The sequence below is a fragment of the Chenopodium quinoa genome, unplaced genomic scaffold (genome assembly GCF_001683475.1).
Source record: "Chenopodium quinoa cultivar QQ74 unplaced genomic scaffold, ASM168347v1, whole genome shotgun sequence".
Taxonomy (NCBI): Eukaryota; Viridiplantae; Streptophyta; class Magnoliopsida; order Caryophyllales; family Amaranthaceae; genus Chenopodium; species Chenopodium quinoa.
Window position 1 is genome coordinate 2,001,506 of NW_018745546.1, and position 15,707 is coordinate 2,017,212.

Here is a 15,707-nt window from a genome sequence, read left to right on the forward strand (position 1 = left end):
AATGATTAAAGAGAATGAGAGAATTGATGATTGCGAATGAAAACTGGTTGTAGGTGAATGAAAACGGAGTTTTTACGACGTTATTTATAGAGAAAATTTGCCAAAAAAGATAAAATTAACAAAATAGAGCATTGGCGCACCTAAAACAGAGCTGGCGCCAACGCCAACTATTGGCGCCAGGCGCCATTGCTAGCGCTAGGCGCCAATGCCTTGCGTTATGCGCTAATCCTGTTTTTGACGCGCTTTCTAAAATCAGATAAATTTTGCCGTACAGGAGGATAAAATCGTATCTTTTCCTCAAAAATGCTCTTTGATTTTAATTAAAACTCTGAAAAGTCAACAAAAGTCAATTTATCAATGCTAATTGAATTAGGAATGAAAAGAACCTTCTAGAAGAATCTAGAAGACTAAAATCATTCCATCATATTAGGCCCTCCCCTAGATCATTGGGCCGCATATAAGGTTCAAACCGGGCCCAGTTTAGTTAATTGGCCATAACTTCCTCAATATTCATCGAAATTAGGCTTATAATATATCGTTGGAAAGCTCTTGTCAAGCCCTATCCAACTACACCATTATTGGACCCATACCATGGACCAACCAAACTGGATTGGCTGTTTTCTTAAAATAAGTTTTCAAAAACTGAGAGAAGGGAAAAGAAATTTAAACTATCCGCAACACTAGACTTTCTACATTTTCGCTTCATTCGATTATGATTCGACGTGAAAGGTGCTCATCACTGGGTTTGGTATTGGGGAGACACAAATGGGTGTCTACAGAAGCCTCCACTTTGACTGAGTTTGGAGAAACGCAAGTTTTGAAGACGAAAGTTAAAGTATCGATAGGGACGGAGAATGATTCAGAACGTTCTGTGATCCTAAATCACTCTTGTAACCCCGATACCTACAAACTAGCGTTTGTTAAACAGATAAAAGAGTTAAGAAACGCGTATCTTGCACCGTCGAGCACACGTCTCTGAAAGTAACCGATTGTTTTTATGACCTCCTGCAAGCTAAAGAATGTCATCCCACTTGAAAACCGCTACGCCTATAACTGCTTCCAAATTAGAAGATTGCTTCGCCCGAAACGATCCTCCTCCGCTTTAATAATATTCCACGTCCAAGGGAATACTATCGAAGATTATTTCTCTTGAAACAATCCTCAGTTCTTTGTGACAACTCTCCACAATCTAGGGAACGCCACCTTGCTGTTTTGATGTTCACTCGTCTCTGAACAAAGAGCTTTTGTTTGATATGTTCTTCTGAATGATGTGTCCACGCGTCTCTGAACAAAGAGCTTGATAATAGGATGCCCACGCATCTCCGAGAAAAAGAGCTTGAAAAGGATTGTCTTTGATGATATGTCCACGCGTCTCCGAGCAAAAGAGCTTTTGAATGATATGCCCACGCGTCTCTGGAGAAAAAGAGCTTGATGGAAATGTTCACGCGTCTCTGAACAAAAGAGCTTGAATAATATGCCCACGCGTCTCTGGACAATAGAGCTTGAATGAAATGTCCACGCGTCTCTGAACAAAAGAGCTTTGAATAATATGCCCACACGTCTCTAGAACAAAGAGCTTTGATGGAGATGTCCACGCGTCTCTTAACAATAGAGCTTCGGTACTTGAACGTTTGTTGCGATAATATTCCGAAGAAAAATTTTCGAAGACCAACGTTTGTCGATCTCTAAAGTTCGCCTGAACTTTGCTTCCGCTAAAACCAGTACGTCGGTGTTTCCGTGATGAGCCAATCTTAGGCGCTTTAAGCTAAGTGAGACGATCTTTCATCAGGTCGATCACTTATTGCAATTATAATCAAACCGACTACTTAATCATGTCAAATTGCTTATAGGGGCTAGCTGGCGTACCAAGGAACCCGAAATTGCTGTATGAGATCGAAATCACCTTTCTGAGAGGCTTCGAGCTCTGTCGCTGCTGAGAAATCTTTGGCGCCAGGAATTGGAGTAGGGTCTTCCCTATTCTGCTGCACCTGTATTTATTTTTTACTATGGAACTTTTCCAATCTCTATAATTATCTTAGGGTTGACCTAAGGTTTAACGTCGCTTAACTTATTGACCTGACATGACTCAAGGCATAAACTTGACTCGCTGTGATCGACTGACTCGAGGTTGACTCGACTCGAAGTGAAATGACACGTGTGACTCATGACCCATGTGTGCATTGTATTATGATTGTGCGACTCGAAAAATGCAAAAAAGCAAAAAAGTTTTCCATCATTTTTGTGGAGGGTACCGACTTTCTCCCGAAAAAGAAAGACGCGAAAAAGAATCGAAGTTTTCAAATGCATGTTGAATGAGCTTAGTCAAATGTTGTTTGATACCATCTCTCAAGGTGCAAGAATTAACTCATCCTAGGCTATCTCAACTGTTGTCTCAATGAAAGGGTATTAGGGTAACTTAGGCACGGAGGCTATGTACTTCATACTTCGTGATGCAATGAGTAATTTTGACGAAGCATGCTTCAGCGTTAAGATTTCATGACAAAGGGTTCCTAAAGGAAATATATTTGGTCATGTATGTGATGTGTGTTATAGTGACACTAAAGCTAGGCCGCAAGAGCTAAGTGTGTGGAAAGAATATTATTTCAAGAAGAGTTAAATGATGGTGACTCTTAGGCTAGGTAAGCTAATGATATAAGGATCAAGCCCCCAAGTCTGGCTCTACATGAAAAGGGATTAGCATAGGAGATCCCTTGATATGATCATGATGTAAGTGTGTGAATGTTAATTTGAATGCATTTTTATTACAGCCGCACCTCGATGTGAGGTTGCCTACGTATCCATTAGGAATCAGGCCGAACGTAGCTCTAGCCGAACCTCGCACAAGTATGTGTATACCTCAAAAAAGGTCTTTTTAAGGGTTGTAACGTGGTTAGGCTAAAGGTTAAAGAATAAGGGGATAAAGGCTCAAGACCCTAGATAAGCCCCCAAGGTGTGCAACCTCGCTTTTGAATCTTTATATTTTTATTCTTGAGTTTCTACTCTTGTTTAGCTCTCTTTTTTTTTTTTATTGCTTTAGCATCTATTTTATTTTTATAAGTGTGGGCAATACCGATGATGCGGTTATCACTCACTTGGCATTCATGTTTTCAGCACGGTACTGAGCATCGATAAGAGACGCATCTGAGACGTGTTCTTATCAAAGATATTTTCATATCAAAGACATCGGAACACTTACCTTTTGTACTTTTATGATTATTTTGCTTTTGTTTTTATTTTGATCTTTTGATATCACTCAGCTTTTTAGATTTATAAGTTACACCATCCATCCAAGGTTAGGTAGATGTAGGTTGAAAAAAGAAATTCTATCGTTAGACAAGGCTCAAAGTGTTTATGAAGAAAGGATTGCATATTAGAAAGGTGAAAGTAATATGATGTGGCTACAAGGGGTGCTCAAATCATTGGTATATCTTGTGCTTAATTCGACATGGGTTTATTTTCCTTTTTTTTTAACGCAATATAATGAAATGATCATATGCAAGGAAATAAATGCTCATTTTTATTAAAAGAAAAATATATAATGATCCTACAAAATAAATCTAAGGAGAATAAAAAGGTTCCTATGCTAGACTTATTGGGGAAAGGGTAAATAAAAAAGAAATAGAAAAAAAAGGTCAAGTAATCTTGTCGTTGAAGCTCGCCTCTTGTCTTGCGTTGTTTCCTTTATCATCACTCGCTCTTCTTCTTAACTGGAGGCATGGGAAGCTTGTTGTTATCAATCAAATGTTGGATAGCCTCCTTTAGCTTCCAACAGCTCTCAGTAGCATGACCCCTACCTTGATGGTACTTGCAGTGTTCGTCTGGATTCCAAATAGGCGAGATCTTCTCAACTGGGGGATCTTGAATAGGTCCAATGGGAGTAATGAGTCCTTTGGCATGGAGTCAATCGAAATCCTTATCGTAGCTAATTCCAATAGGGGTGAAATCCTTTCTTAGTTGCTTTCGATTACCCATGGCTAGGATCTCACTAAGGTCGAAAGTACCAACACTATTACTAGAGTAGGTGTTTCCGGAAGAAGAAGGATAGTCGTTCTTCTTTCCTTTACAGCCACCGTTACTATTGTTACTAATCTTGGCCTTCTTGTCGCGCGGAGGAACATGAAGGAGATTTGAATCAATGAATTCTTGAACACGATCCTTGAGGGGAGACACTTTTCGATAGTGTTACCGCGACCTCTATGGTATCGACAATAGGAATTTGGATCCCCATTGGGAAAACGTTTTTCAGGTGGAGGGTCTTGACCTTGATCGTGAAAACAGTCAAAAGCTTCATTGTAAGTCATTCCTATTGGTGTGTATTCTTCAATGGTCTGTTTTGCCTGTGGATTAGGAGCATTGAGTTCTTCATTAAATCCTTGGCGAGAATTTTTTTCGATGGCCATTACCCGATTTGTTAATCTTTCTACCACATTCAAGTGCATGGCAATGACATCTTGCAATTTTCGAACGTCCTCTTTTAGACTTGACGAGTCTTCCATGGTATTATCTAAGAAAACACTTTCATCCTCCCCAATCATGGCCACCTCATCGAGAAAGGTTATATAAGTTGTCTCGATCATGGGTTCTCCTACAGGTGTGATAAGAAGTGATGGATTGAAGGATGTTTGGTCAACTTCGATGGCTAGAATCTTGGAAGTTTCATTGTTATCGATCAGATCTTGAATAGCTTCTTTGAGTTTCCAACACTCCTCAATGTTGTGACCCTTTCCTTGATGATATTTGCAGTGCTTATTAGGGTCCCACTTAGGTGGCCTGGCTTCTGGAACTGGATCTTTGATGGGCCCTATGGGCATGACTAGTCCTTCGTGGTGTAATTTCTCGAAAGCTGTTTCATAACCCATACCAAGTGGAGTGATCACTCTTTTTGATCTTTGGATTCGTGGTTTAGAGGCGTTCGTGGCATGTACTTCATTAATGTGAGAGAAAGAAGAGGGATGGTCGTTCTTCTTTCCTCTCGCACTATTATCTTTCAGAAGTTCATCTTCAATGTCAATGCCTATATTATAGACAGCCTTGAAAGTATTCAAGTTGTGTTGGTACTTTAAGTGCTTTGAATAATTCCCTTGAGATTCTTGATAAACATCCTCATAGATTCTTTTTTGGTAGGAGCCTTGACCATATTAGCAGAAGTTTCCCTCCATTTATTGAAGAAAGAAGTTAACCCTTCATTTTCTTTTTGTTTTAACATCTCAAGTTGTCTGTGGTCTGTTTTGTCTTGGATGTTGCACTTGTATCTATCAACGAAAGCGTTTGTCATCGACTCCCAAGAAGAGGTTTTTTCTTTCTTGAGAGAAAAGAACCATTGTTGACAAACGGTTTCGAGAGATAGTGGGAACAGAGAGGGGAAAACCTTCTTATCGAATACCCTTAATATTCATTATGGTTTCGAAAGCTCTTAGATGGAAATAAGGGTTATCTGTTGCCTTAAATTTAGGGATGTCAGTGGCGTTGAACTTATGCGGAAGAAGTTCCTTGTCCAGCGAGACCCCTTGTGAACTCATGCCCTGAAATTTATAGTCACTAGGATAGCTTGCTTAGACTCTCTTGCATGAGGTCCATCTGTTGTTGCTTCACGGGATCATTGATCTTGAGTGTGAGGAGCTTCAGTGTCTCAGTCACGGTAACCAACTGGTTCCTAAGCTCATTGACTTCTTATTGAGTTGCCATTATCTTTTTAGCCTTCCTCTTTTGACGAATTGGTTTATCGAAAAAGTGAAACTTGAATAAAGAGGTTGTCCTTGATTAATCGCCCTTCTCTCCTCGACCAAGTACTGTGGAAAAGGAATTTGGGGATATCCATTGTTAATTATTTGACTCAAACTTTATTTAACATGCAATGGATGGAGAAAGTGAACAAAGAATGGAATAGAATGGGAAGGAAAATGATGTAGATGGAGAGGTATGGAGAATTAGGAATAGAATGTACCCCCAACATAAATAACGAAAAAAGACCGACTCATGCATGAACCTAAGACATGGTCATGGTGACATATACTCGAAGTGTGTGCTAAGACTAGTGAGTGTAGGTGACATGTTAAGACTCGTGTCATGACCATGTGGCTAGACTATGTGACTAGACTCAATTAATGACTCGACAAGGTGTTATTGACAGCGAAATTTAACCAAATTAATTAGCAAACTGGTTAATTATACACTAGGTGATGACTCGACCAATAATCCGAACTGTCGGCAAAACAACAGGACTGGCGTCACACTGTGTAGCTTGGCGCCACACTCCACAGGGTGGCGCTACAGCTCATATTTTGGCGCCAATGGTGGAGCTTCAATCTGAGATTGTTTTCGGTGTTATTAATCAACTGGGGTATGCCTAAAGTCGTACTAGGTCAATTCTGATTAAAAATATTAGACTTTATTGACTCTAATTAATTAATTAATTAATTAGGCAAAGTTCTTTAAGTCATTAATTTATTTAATCTCAACACAAGTCAAACAAACAGTTAAGAAAACAAAGAATGTTTGCACACAAATAATGCACAATTAGTCAAGTAGGCACAATATGATGCAATGAGTTTGCAACCTAACCATGGATCTAGTTCTCTAAAGTTCGGGATATGGTTTAGTCAATAGAGGGTCCATGGTTAATTATCCGGATGCACCGTGCGGAAGCCTAACCGTGAAGGTTGGCGCGAGTGGATGGGACACCGCGAGTTTTAGAAAAACTCGATTCCATGGTTTGGTGAATTAAACATTCTCGGATGTACCCTTTGTTGCACAAAGCGTTCAATCAGGTAGATGGAGCATGAATTCTCAGAAGGTTATGTCCATATATAGAACACATATGGGTTTCAGAAAAGTGAGAAAAAATTCAATCAGAAAGTAGGATCGAGCAAACAATACGAAAACCGGTCGAAATTAGAACGCATATTTCTGGCTCGGTATTGGGGGAAGTTGGCGCCAGCAAGCAGAGACTGGCGCCAGTTTTTAGCTGTAGCGCCTAGCGCCAATGCTGGCGTCTGGCGCTACAGTTAAATGTCTGGCGCTAATTCTCTAGCCCTTGTGTGAATGTGTTTGACTTACATTTGATTCAAAAAGGTTGGTTTGAATGAGTTTGACTTTTATTTTATTCAATTAGTTTCTTTTAATGCATTTAACATTCATTCTATTGAAAAAGCATCGTTTAAATGTGTTTTACCTTCATTTGATTCAAAAAGCTTTGTTTGAATGTGTTTGACTTTCATTTGATTTAAAAAGCTTTGTTTGAATTTGTTTGAATTTCATTTGATTCAATTAGCTTCTTTAAATGCATTTGACTTTCATTCGAATCAAATAGCTTTGTTTGAATGTGTTTGACTTTCATTTGATTCAAAAAGATTTGTTACAATGTGTTTGACCTTGATAAGATTCAATTAGCTTCGTTGAATGCTTTTGAATTTCATTCTATTTAAAAACCTTGTTTGAATGTGTTTACTCTCATTTGATTTAAAAAACTTTGTTTGAATGTTTTGGTCTTTCATTTGATTCAAATAGCTTTGTTTCAATGTGTTTAACTTACGTTAAATAAAAAAAAAAATTGTTTGAGTGTGTTTGACTATCATATGGCTCAATCAGCTTCGTTGAATGATTTTGACTTTCATTCAATACAAAAATCTTTGTTTGAATGTATTTGACTTTCATTTTATTTAATTAGTGTGGGGAATATTGTTCAAGCGTTAAACCCCTTTGCTTGAACTCCACTGTGATCATACACTTAAGTACGGTGGCGTCCAAAAGGGAAGAAGATAGAGCAAAAGAGTCGCCAACAAGTTTTAGGAACTTGTAAACCGTTCACATGGTGAAGGTTACACCCCTTAACGATCCAAGAGATCGTCAACTCCATAAGGTCTAGAACCAAATAAGGGTTTGGGGATGAAGGTACAAATCCAACCTAAAAGAAATTGAACCTGCCCTACTAATAGGCCTCTACTTTATTCTGATCGTATTCATGTGCGCTTTCTGACTAACATGCAATCAATATGATTAACCCTAAACCTGTTTATCTATGTTGGTTGATTATTAATGCACAAATAAATCTATTATTAGCGATCACTTGAATTATAATAATAATTAACCCTAACAAGATTATTAATTATCTTATTAAGCGTGATTACAAGTACAAATTCCCTTTAAACATGCATAAAAAGCGTGATCAAGCAATAACAATAAATATCAAGCAACTAACATGATAATAATCAATAATATAATAATGATAAAAAATAACCATGATCATAAAAATAAATTATAATCATCAAAACAATAATCATCACAATAACAATAATAATAATAATCATAATCATAATAATAATCATGTTAAAGCATAATAATAATAGCAAGATCCTAGACATGATACTAACAAGATTAATAACAACCCCTAGCATATTACTAAACAATAAAAATCAAATCTTTAACCCTAACATGATACTAACAATCACAAATATTAGGAAGAACATAAAAGGATCATAGAAATCATAATTGATATTAAAGTTACCCTAGACATGATACTATGAATCATAATAACAATCTAAACATGATTCTACATCATAACATCAATTAAAACCATTAAAGCACTTACTTTGATGTCTCGTACCTCTTTCTAATAACAAAATACACACGTTAATAACTTCAAGAAAAATAATAAAACAATTAAATTAAATAATTGAAAGAGAGATTTGGGACCAAACCCTCATAAATTAAACCTTTCACGTCTAGGGCGAAGGCAACTTCGAATATGGCTAGGTGTATCTAGATCTTGCGAATGCGGAATTTCGTATGTAAAAAGTTAGTTTAGAAAAAGAGAGAGAGATGGTGAATGATTAAAGAGAATGAAAGAATTGATGATTCCGAATGAAAATTGGTTGTAGGTGAATGAAAACGGAGTTTTTACGACGTTATTTATAGAGAAAATCAGCCAAAAAAGATAAAATTAACAAAACAGAGCATTGGCGCACCTAAAACAGAGCTGGCGCCAACGCCAGCTATTGGCGCCAGGCGCTAATCATGTTTTTGACGCGTTTTCTAAAATCAGATAAATTTTGCCGTACAGGAGGATAAAATCGTATCTTTTCCTCAAAAATGCTCTTTGATTTTAATTAAAACTCTGAAAAGTCAACAAAAGTAAATTTATCAATGCTAATTGAATTAGGAATGAAAAGAACCTTCTAGAAGAATCTAGAAGACTAAAACCATTCCTAATTGCATTAGGAATGATAAATCATATTAGGCCTTCTCCTAGATCATTAGGCCGCATATAAGGTTCAAACCGGGCCCAATTTAGTTAATTGGCCATAACTTCCTCAATATTCATCGAAATTAGGCTTATAATATATCATTGGAAAGATCTTGTCAAGCCCCATCCAACTACACTACTATTGGACCCATATCATGGACCAACCAAACTGGATTGACTGTTTTCTTAAAATAAGTTTTCAAAAACAGAGAGAAGGAAAACGAAATTAAAATTATCCGCAACACTAGACTTTCTACACTTTCGCTTCATTCGATTATGATTCGAGGTGAAAGGTACTCATCACTGGGTTTGGTTTTGGGGAGACACAAATGGGTGTCTACAATTAGCTTCGTTGATTGCATTTGACTTTCATTCGATTCAAAAAGCATTGTTTGAATTTGTTTGACTTTCATTTGATTCAAAAAGATTTATTTGACTATGTTTGACCTTGATATGATTTAATTAGCTTTGTTGAATGCATTTGACTTTCATTTGATTCAAAAAGCTTTGTTTAAATGTGTTTACTTTCATTTGATTTAAAAAGCTTTATTTGAATGTGTTGGAATATTTATTTTATTTTTATAAATAAAGATTTTATTACCAAAGAGAGAAGTTACAACTTACAAAAAATAATTTATAACTAATAACAAACACACAAGACCTGAAAACAACAGGCCAAACACCCACCAAAAACAGTTCCAGAAACCACCCTAGCCACTTTCGAGGGAGGGTTCTAGAGAGAGACTAGAACAAACTAGACTCAGGCTCCCAGCCACCTTCTAGGAAGGGTTCTGGAAACCAGGACCAGACAAAACCAGAGCTAGGCAGAGAAGCAAGACAAGCAACCTGCAACCTGCAGACCAACAACAGGCAATCTGCAAACTACGGAAACAAACACAAGCCTCCACCTAGACTTTACTGCAAAAACTGCAGGACTAGACAACGAAGCCAGAACAACCAACACAAACAGATTACAAACTTGAACTGTAAACACAAATTGGACTCAAATCTGGCAGAATAGGCTAAAGACCAGAACATAACAAAAGAAGCAGTTTTCTATCAACATCATTGCATCTAACAGCTACTTTATACACAATATCCCTAAACACCAACTCTACAAGCTGACAGGTACCAGTAAACATCATATTGTTCCTTTGAAGCCAAATACTATGAATAGCTTCAGCAAAACACATCATATAAATTCTGCCTTTACTGCTTGATCTTCTGGAGTTCTTGAGACGCCATTGTTGTTCAGCCTAGAAATCTTGAGCTGATCTCTAAATCTTCAATAAAGCAAGGATGTGCTCCCAAATATCTCTACAGTAAGGGCAAGCAAAGAAAGAGTGAGACACACACTCACTACTGCTCTGACAGAAAAGGCAAACAGGATCACAATTAACATTCCATTTCATTATTCTATCTTTAGTAATAATCAGCTTGTTCATCAAAGTTATCTAAGTAATAAAAATGCTCTTAGGGGAAGCAAAATTATTACAGATGACCCTTTTCCAACTTACCTTTGCAGCCTGAGGTCTAATCTGAGCATAGATCTTAGAAATACACACCTTACCAACATGCATAACAGAAGACCAACCACCAATTTTATCAATAATGTCCCTGCAACCCAAAATTTTCTTTAAGACCCATGTACATTTGCTAGGAATAGGAGTAGACCACAAATCTTTGTTATGAAAACAGTAAATATGAACCCATTTAACCCATAAATTATCAGTTTTATGAGCTAAATCCCAAAGAATCTTTCAAATAGCAGCCTTATTCTAATCACTGAGTAAACTGATATTCCAACCTCCACAAACTTTAGGGAGACCTGTTTTGGGTGTTTTTGTCCCTCGGGAGAGTTACAACACAAAGACTGATCCGGGGTGAGCTTTACCTGCAAAACAAACGGAGACACCAGTTGGGTGGTGCTCCGCCTCCGACGCACAAGTTAGAAATTTGAAGGGAGAAAAAAGGTGCGGAAATTTAAGTGGGGATCCGCTCGGATTCCAAGCTCGGGATGTCTCTATCAAAGAGTGAAATGTGTAATAAATGGTAAAACGTGTCCTCAAAATGAGGGACATCTCCCTATTTATAGAGTCTTTGGGAATTGTGCCCCTGATTAGGTTACTGAACCCTAATCATTGGTGGGCTGCGCCGTTTGGCGGCATTCTCGGAATTTGGGCCTGAAGGCCGCCTCTTCCCTTGATTTTGGGAATGACACGTGTCGAGCAGGGATTGGTCCATTTTAGACCAATCTGGGGCTGACACGTGTCACCTTCTGATTGGGCCACGTGGCAGGGTAAAATTACCCTAAACATTTGCCCCTCACAGATGTGACGTGGCACGCCACGTGGCATCTGTGACACATGTCACGCTCTGGCTGGCGGTAATTTTACCGTTACAGAGTAACCGTTCATCTTCCGGGTAAATTACGGAAATGCCCCCAAATTTACCCTCTATATATAGCCGTTTTACCCTCATAATTTTGTACGTTTACAAAAATTTTCTAGAGAGAAACTTCGAGGGAGCAGAAGACATCCGTTTTAGTCAGGCGCGAGCAAGAAACTTTGTTCTTCCGCAACCCAGCCGGACCCGCCTTCCTTCAGATATCAAATCCAAAGGTACCGTCTCTATCTCTCTTTGCTCTTTTATTTTTTCACCGTTTGTACATATTTCTTGCAATAAATGGATGCATCACCAACACACACGGCACAGCCTAGGTTAGAGTCCAGCCGGTCACCAGGGACGGCTGAGTCTAGGACTGGGAGTGCCGGCTCGGGGTGTTGGGACCACCCTTTGCCATGGATTCCGACCAGTTATGTGTCTGTGCAGGACACCATGGCTCGGACAATGCAGACGACCACTGATCCAAATTACAGAAGCGAAGGCTCAGGCGGCCAAACGCCTGAGGGAGAATCGTCTGGTCAGGGAGACCAGACATCTCTGGAGAGATCCCCTCCGCGCGCCCCTTCAACCCCTGCTGTCTTTCTTGGAAGAGTGTGACCAAGGCGGCGACGAGGCCGCCTCTGCCCCCATGGACCAAAGCGAGGGGGAGACAGAGAGCGACAGCTCCACCTCTACCTCCGAGAGCAGCGATGACTTGCCCCCTCTTCCGTATAGCGAGGAGGAAGAAAGGAAAAGTGGAATGAGAAGGACGATCCCTTCAGCATCTACGTCTCCTCCGAGGGCCAAGGTATTGAGCGCCTAACTCTTTCTTAAGTTTATTTTATAAACTGTCTTGCCCAGATACTAACCTTTACTTGTGTATTTTCACAGGAGGGAGAAGTTGGGAAATCGTTTGAGAAGAATCTCAAACGGGCTAGAGAGGAGGCCCCAGCCGTTCTCAATAAAATAAAAAAGTCCGCCTCTGCATCAACTCCTGGCGCCTCAGCCGGGGCTAAGACGATGTGGGTTGCGGGGCGACTCGAGAAGGTAGGCGGCAGCGTGGGCCTTGATCTTGTCAACCCCTTATCAGCAGCCGCGGGGTTCACCACGCCTGCAAGCGTTTCCCGCTTGGCCGGCTCTGAAGGTAAGAACCCTTTTGAATCCCCGCTTGAGCTGGGGTGGCCTTTACGGGTGAAATCCCACTCCCAACAGACGTCATCCTTAGACGGTCGGCAACAGATAGGTGCTGCCTTAGTTTCGCACTCATCACGTGTTGATTGTGGTGCAGATCAATCTCCCCGCTGGCCAGACGTCCAAAAGCATGCCAAGGCCATGTTGGATGCCGTCCGGAAGAGGGATAAGGATAATATCCCTAGGATAGAGACGTTCAATCTTGAACGCATTCTATCCCTTCTGGCTGAGGTAAGAAACTTGTCAATTCAATGTTATTTTTTCCAAGTAATTATCCCGCCTGCTTTTGCAGGCCATGCTGCGAGTGGACGGGCTCAAACGTCCTTATTCCCGCAAACGGGAAGAGGTAAAAAAGGCCAAGAAGTCCGCCATAGACGCTGATAATATTGCTTTACACTCGACTATCGTAAATGAACTTGAAACTAAAGCAATAATTATGACACAGGCATCTAAAATCCAGGAGCTGGAGCTAGATCTGAAGGCAGCCGACCAGCGGGCAACGGATGCTGAGACGGCCAAGAAGGGGGCGGAGGAGGCCCAGAAGAAGGCAGACGAGAGCGCCAAGCAGGCTGATGAGGCGCTCAAGAAGGCCCAGGCGAACCTTGGCAAACTTAAAGCCAAGGTTGAGAGGCTGGAGAAGGATGCTGCTCAAGCTCATAAAAACTTTGTAACAACCCTGGAGGCGGAGCAAAACCGCCTTGTTGCTGAGAGTGATGTTGACAACAACGCCCGTATGAAGATTGCTTGGGCTTCCTTGTACCCAGAAGCTGATTATAGCATCTGGGCAATGGCACACAGCTAAGCCGATTACGTGGTGTACTTGATAGAGCAAGGTGAGCCAGAGCCTGCCTCCTTTGAAGCCTGGCTCAGCAATAGTGAGCCAACCGCGCCTGAGCTTCCTGGTCCCGACGAAGCACACCAAATTCCCTCAGATGATGAGGAGAAGGGGGAGAACCAGGAGGCTCCGTCTACACGCCAGAAGTGACCCCTCATCGGTAGTATGCCAGTCTTTGCTTTTTCAATTCCTTTTTATTCAGCGGCTGTATGCCAAAACTTGCTTTTTCCGGCCTGCGCGCCGAGTATTTGTGTTTTTACCGGCTATGGAGCCGGGTTAATTAACAATTTCTTTCTCCCGGACGGGGTCCGGTTAACATTAGATCCATTACAACTATTTGGTTGGATGGACTTTTATGAATTGCACCGACTAGGTCAGTTTTGATCATTTAGCATTTGAATTTTTGTTTTTTGCAAATTTTAATTTTTCCCTAACTTATCGAAAGCATGCGGCGATTTCTTGCCTAACTTATCAAAAGCATGCGGTGATTTCTTGCCTAACTAATCAGTAGTCCGGCTGTCCTTGCCCCTGGACGGCTGTGTGATTGGTTTCAATTGGAGCTGGTTGATTGACTTGAAAACGTCTGATGCTGCAAAGAGCATGATATGTTTGCAAGTCAATCAATCACAGTAGTGATTACCCCAAACCAAGTGCACAGCCGTACACCAACAAGCGTTTCAGTCACTACACACACGGCTTATGCCCGTCTTGGTAGAGATTTCATAGCCATTGAACTCTTGCCCCAATTGGGGTGAGGTGCAATTTTAAAATAAATAACCTGTGAGAACTTCAGCCGGTTACCGACTGATACCTGTGGGCATCCGGTATTTAGGAACTTATTCGTTCTTCGTAGGTTATTTTAGTCAGACGGCTATGAGTTGACCAATTTGGTCGTTCAATTTTTGCCGTTTGCATGGATACGTAGAACCGACAATTTGTTCTCTGCGACGATTGCACCCGGAGGGGTGTCGTCGGACGCCTTTGTCCATGTTGGGACAGGCGATTTTATAAAAATAGCAACCATCCGGCCATTTTAGCCTCTGGTCCTTTTTTAGACCGGTTGTGTAGCCACTAAACGTTTTTGTGCTTAGTTTCTTAATCAGTGTTGAATTTACACTAAGTATCGAACTTAGTTTTTTAAGCATACGAGTCTGTTTGGGTAATATCCAGACGGACAGACAAATATTTGATCATACTAAGTATCAAACTTAGTTAGATAAATGGAGAATCCGTCTGGGTATTACCCAGGCGGATAGTATCATACTAAGTATCAAACTTAGTTAGATAAATGGAGAATCCGTCCGAGTACCCAGGCGGATAGTCAAGCAGTTGAATAAACAAAATCAAACTTAAATAAACAAGATATCCGAGTATTACCCAGGCGGACTAATAAATGAAACCTTCACTAAGTATCGAACTTAGTTAGGTAAACGAGGAATCCGCCTGGATATTACCCGGATGGATAATCAAACGATAATTTTGCAAACAAAGTCTGAATCTTCATTAACTGACACTGTTTACAAAAAGTTTACATTCTCAGAAGTAGTACTTTTTTAGATTGTCTACATTCCAAGTTCTAGGCAGGCGCCTTCCGTCTGGAGTTTCCAGGCGGTAGGTGCCGTCCCTTACTTCTTCATAGATCCGGTAGGGGCCTTCCCAATGTAGGGTTAGCTTTCCCAACTCATTGGCCCTACCGGTTGCCTCCATTTTTCGTAACACTAGGTCTTCAACTTTCAAGAGACGCTTGTGTACTTTTTGTTGTAGGCTCTCGTCATTCTCAGACGGTAAATCTCATGACGCAAGGCGGCATTGCCCCTGCGTTCTGGGAGTGAATTCAATGTCAGGCGCATTGCTTCCTAGTTTGCCTCTTCATCATACAGCATGACTCTGAGAGTCGGCTCGTAATGTTCGATGGGCAAGACGGCTTCAGCACCGTAAACCATGAGAAATGGGGTTTCACCGGTTGCCCCTTTCGCTGTTGTCCGGATGGCCTACAGGACATGGATTAATTCTTCTGCCCATAAGCCACAAGCTCTTTCTGTTTTCTTTTTAATG

General features: G+C 40.5%; 1 protein-coding gene across 1 annotated transcript; it reads left to right on the forward strand.

Moving 5' to 3' along the window:
* The first annotated feature begins 12,275 nt into the window (after positions 1 to 12,275).
* On the forward strand, positions 12,276 to 13,619 carry LOC110716176 (uncharacterized protein CG45076-like). The gene is made up of 3 exons (XM_021894802.1): positions 12,276 to 12,434; positions 12,518 to 12,673; positions 13,263 to 13,619. The coding sequence occupies exons 1-3, from the start codon at positions 12,276 to 12,278 to the stop codon at positions 13,617 to 13,619; spliced, it is 672 nt and encodes a 223-aa protein (XP_021750494.1).
* Positions 13,620 to 15,707: the final 2,088 nt, after the last annotated feature.

Bases quoted from the DNA above. Each gene is read 5' to 3' on its own strand.
- LOC110716176 (XM_021894802.1), top strand. From the start codon at position 12,276: ATGGACCAAAGCGAGGGGGAGACAGAGAGCGACAGCTCCACCTCTACC. The intron at 12,435-12,517 runs GTATTGAGCGCC...GTATTTTCACAG, and splicing joins CGTCTCCTCCGAGGGCCAAG to GAGGGAGAAGTTGGGAAATC. The intron at 12,674-13,262 runs GTAGGCGGCAGC...ATTATGACACAG, and splicing joins TTGCGGGGCGACTCGAGAAG to GCATCTAAAATCCAGGAGCT.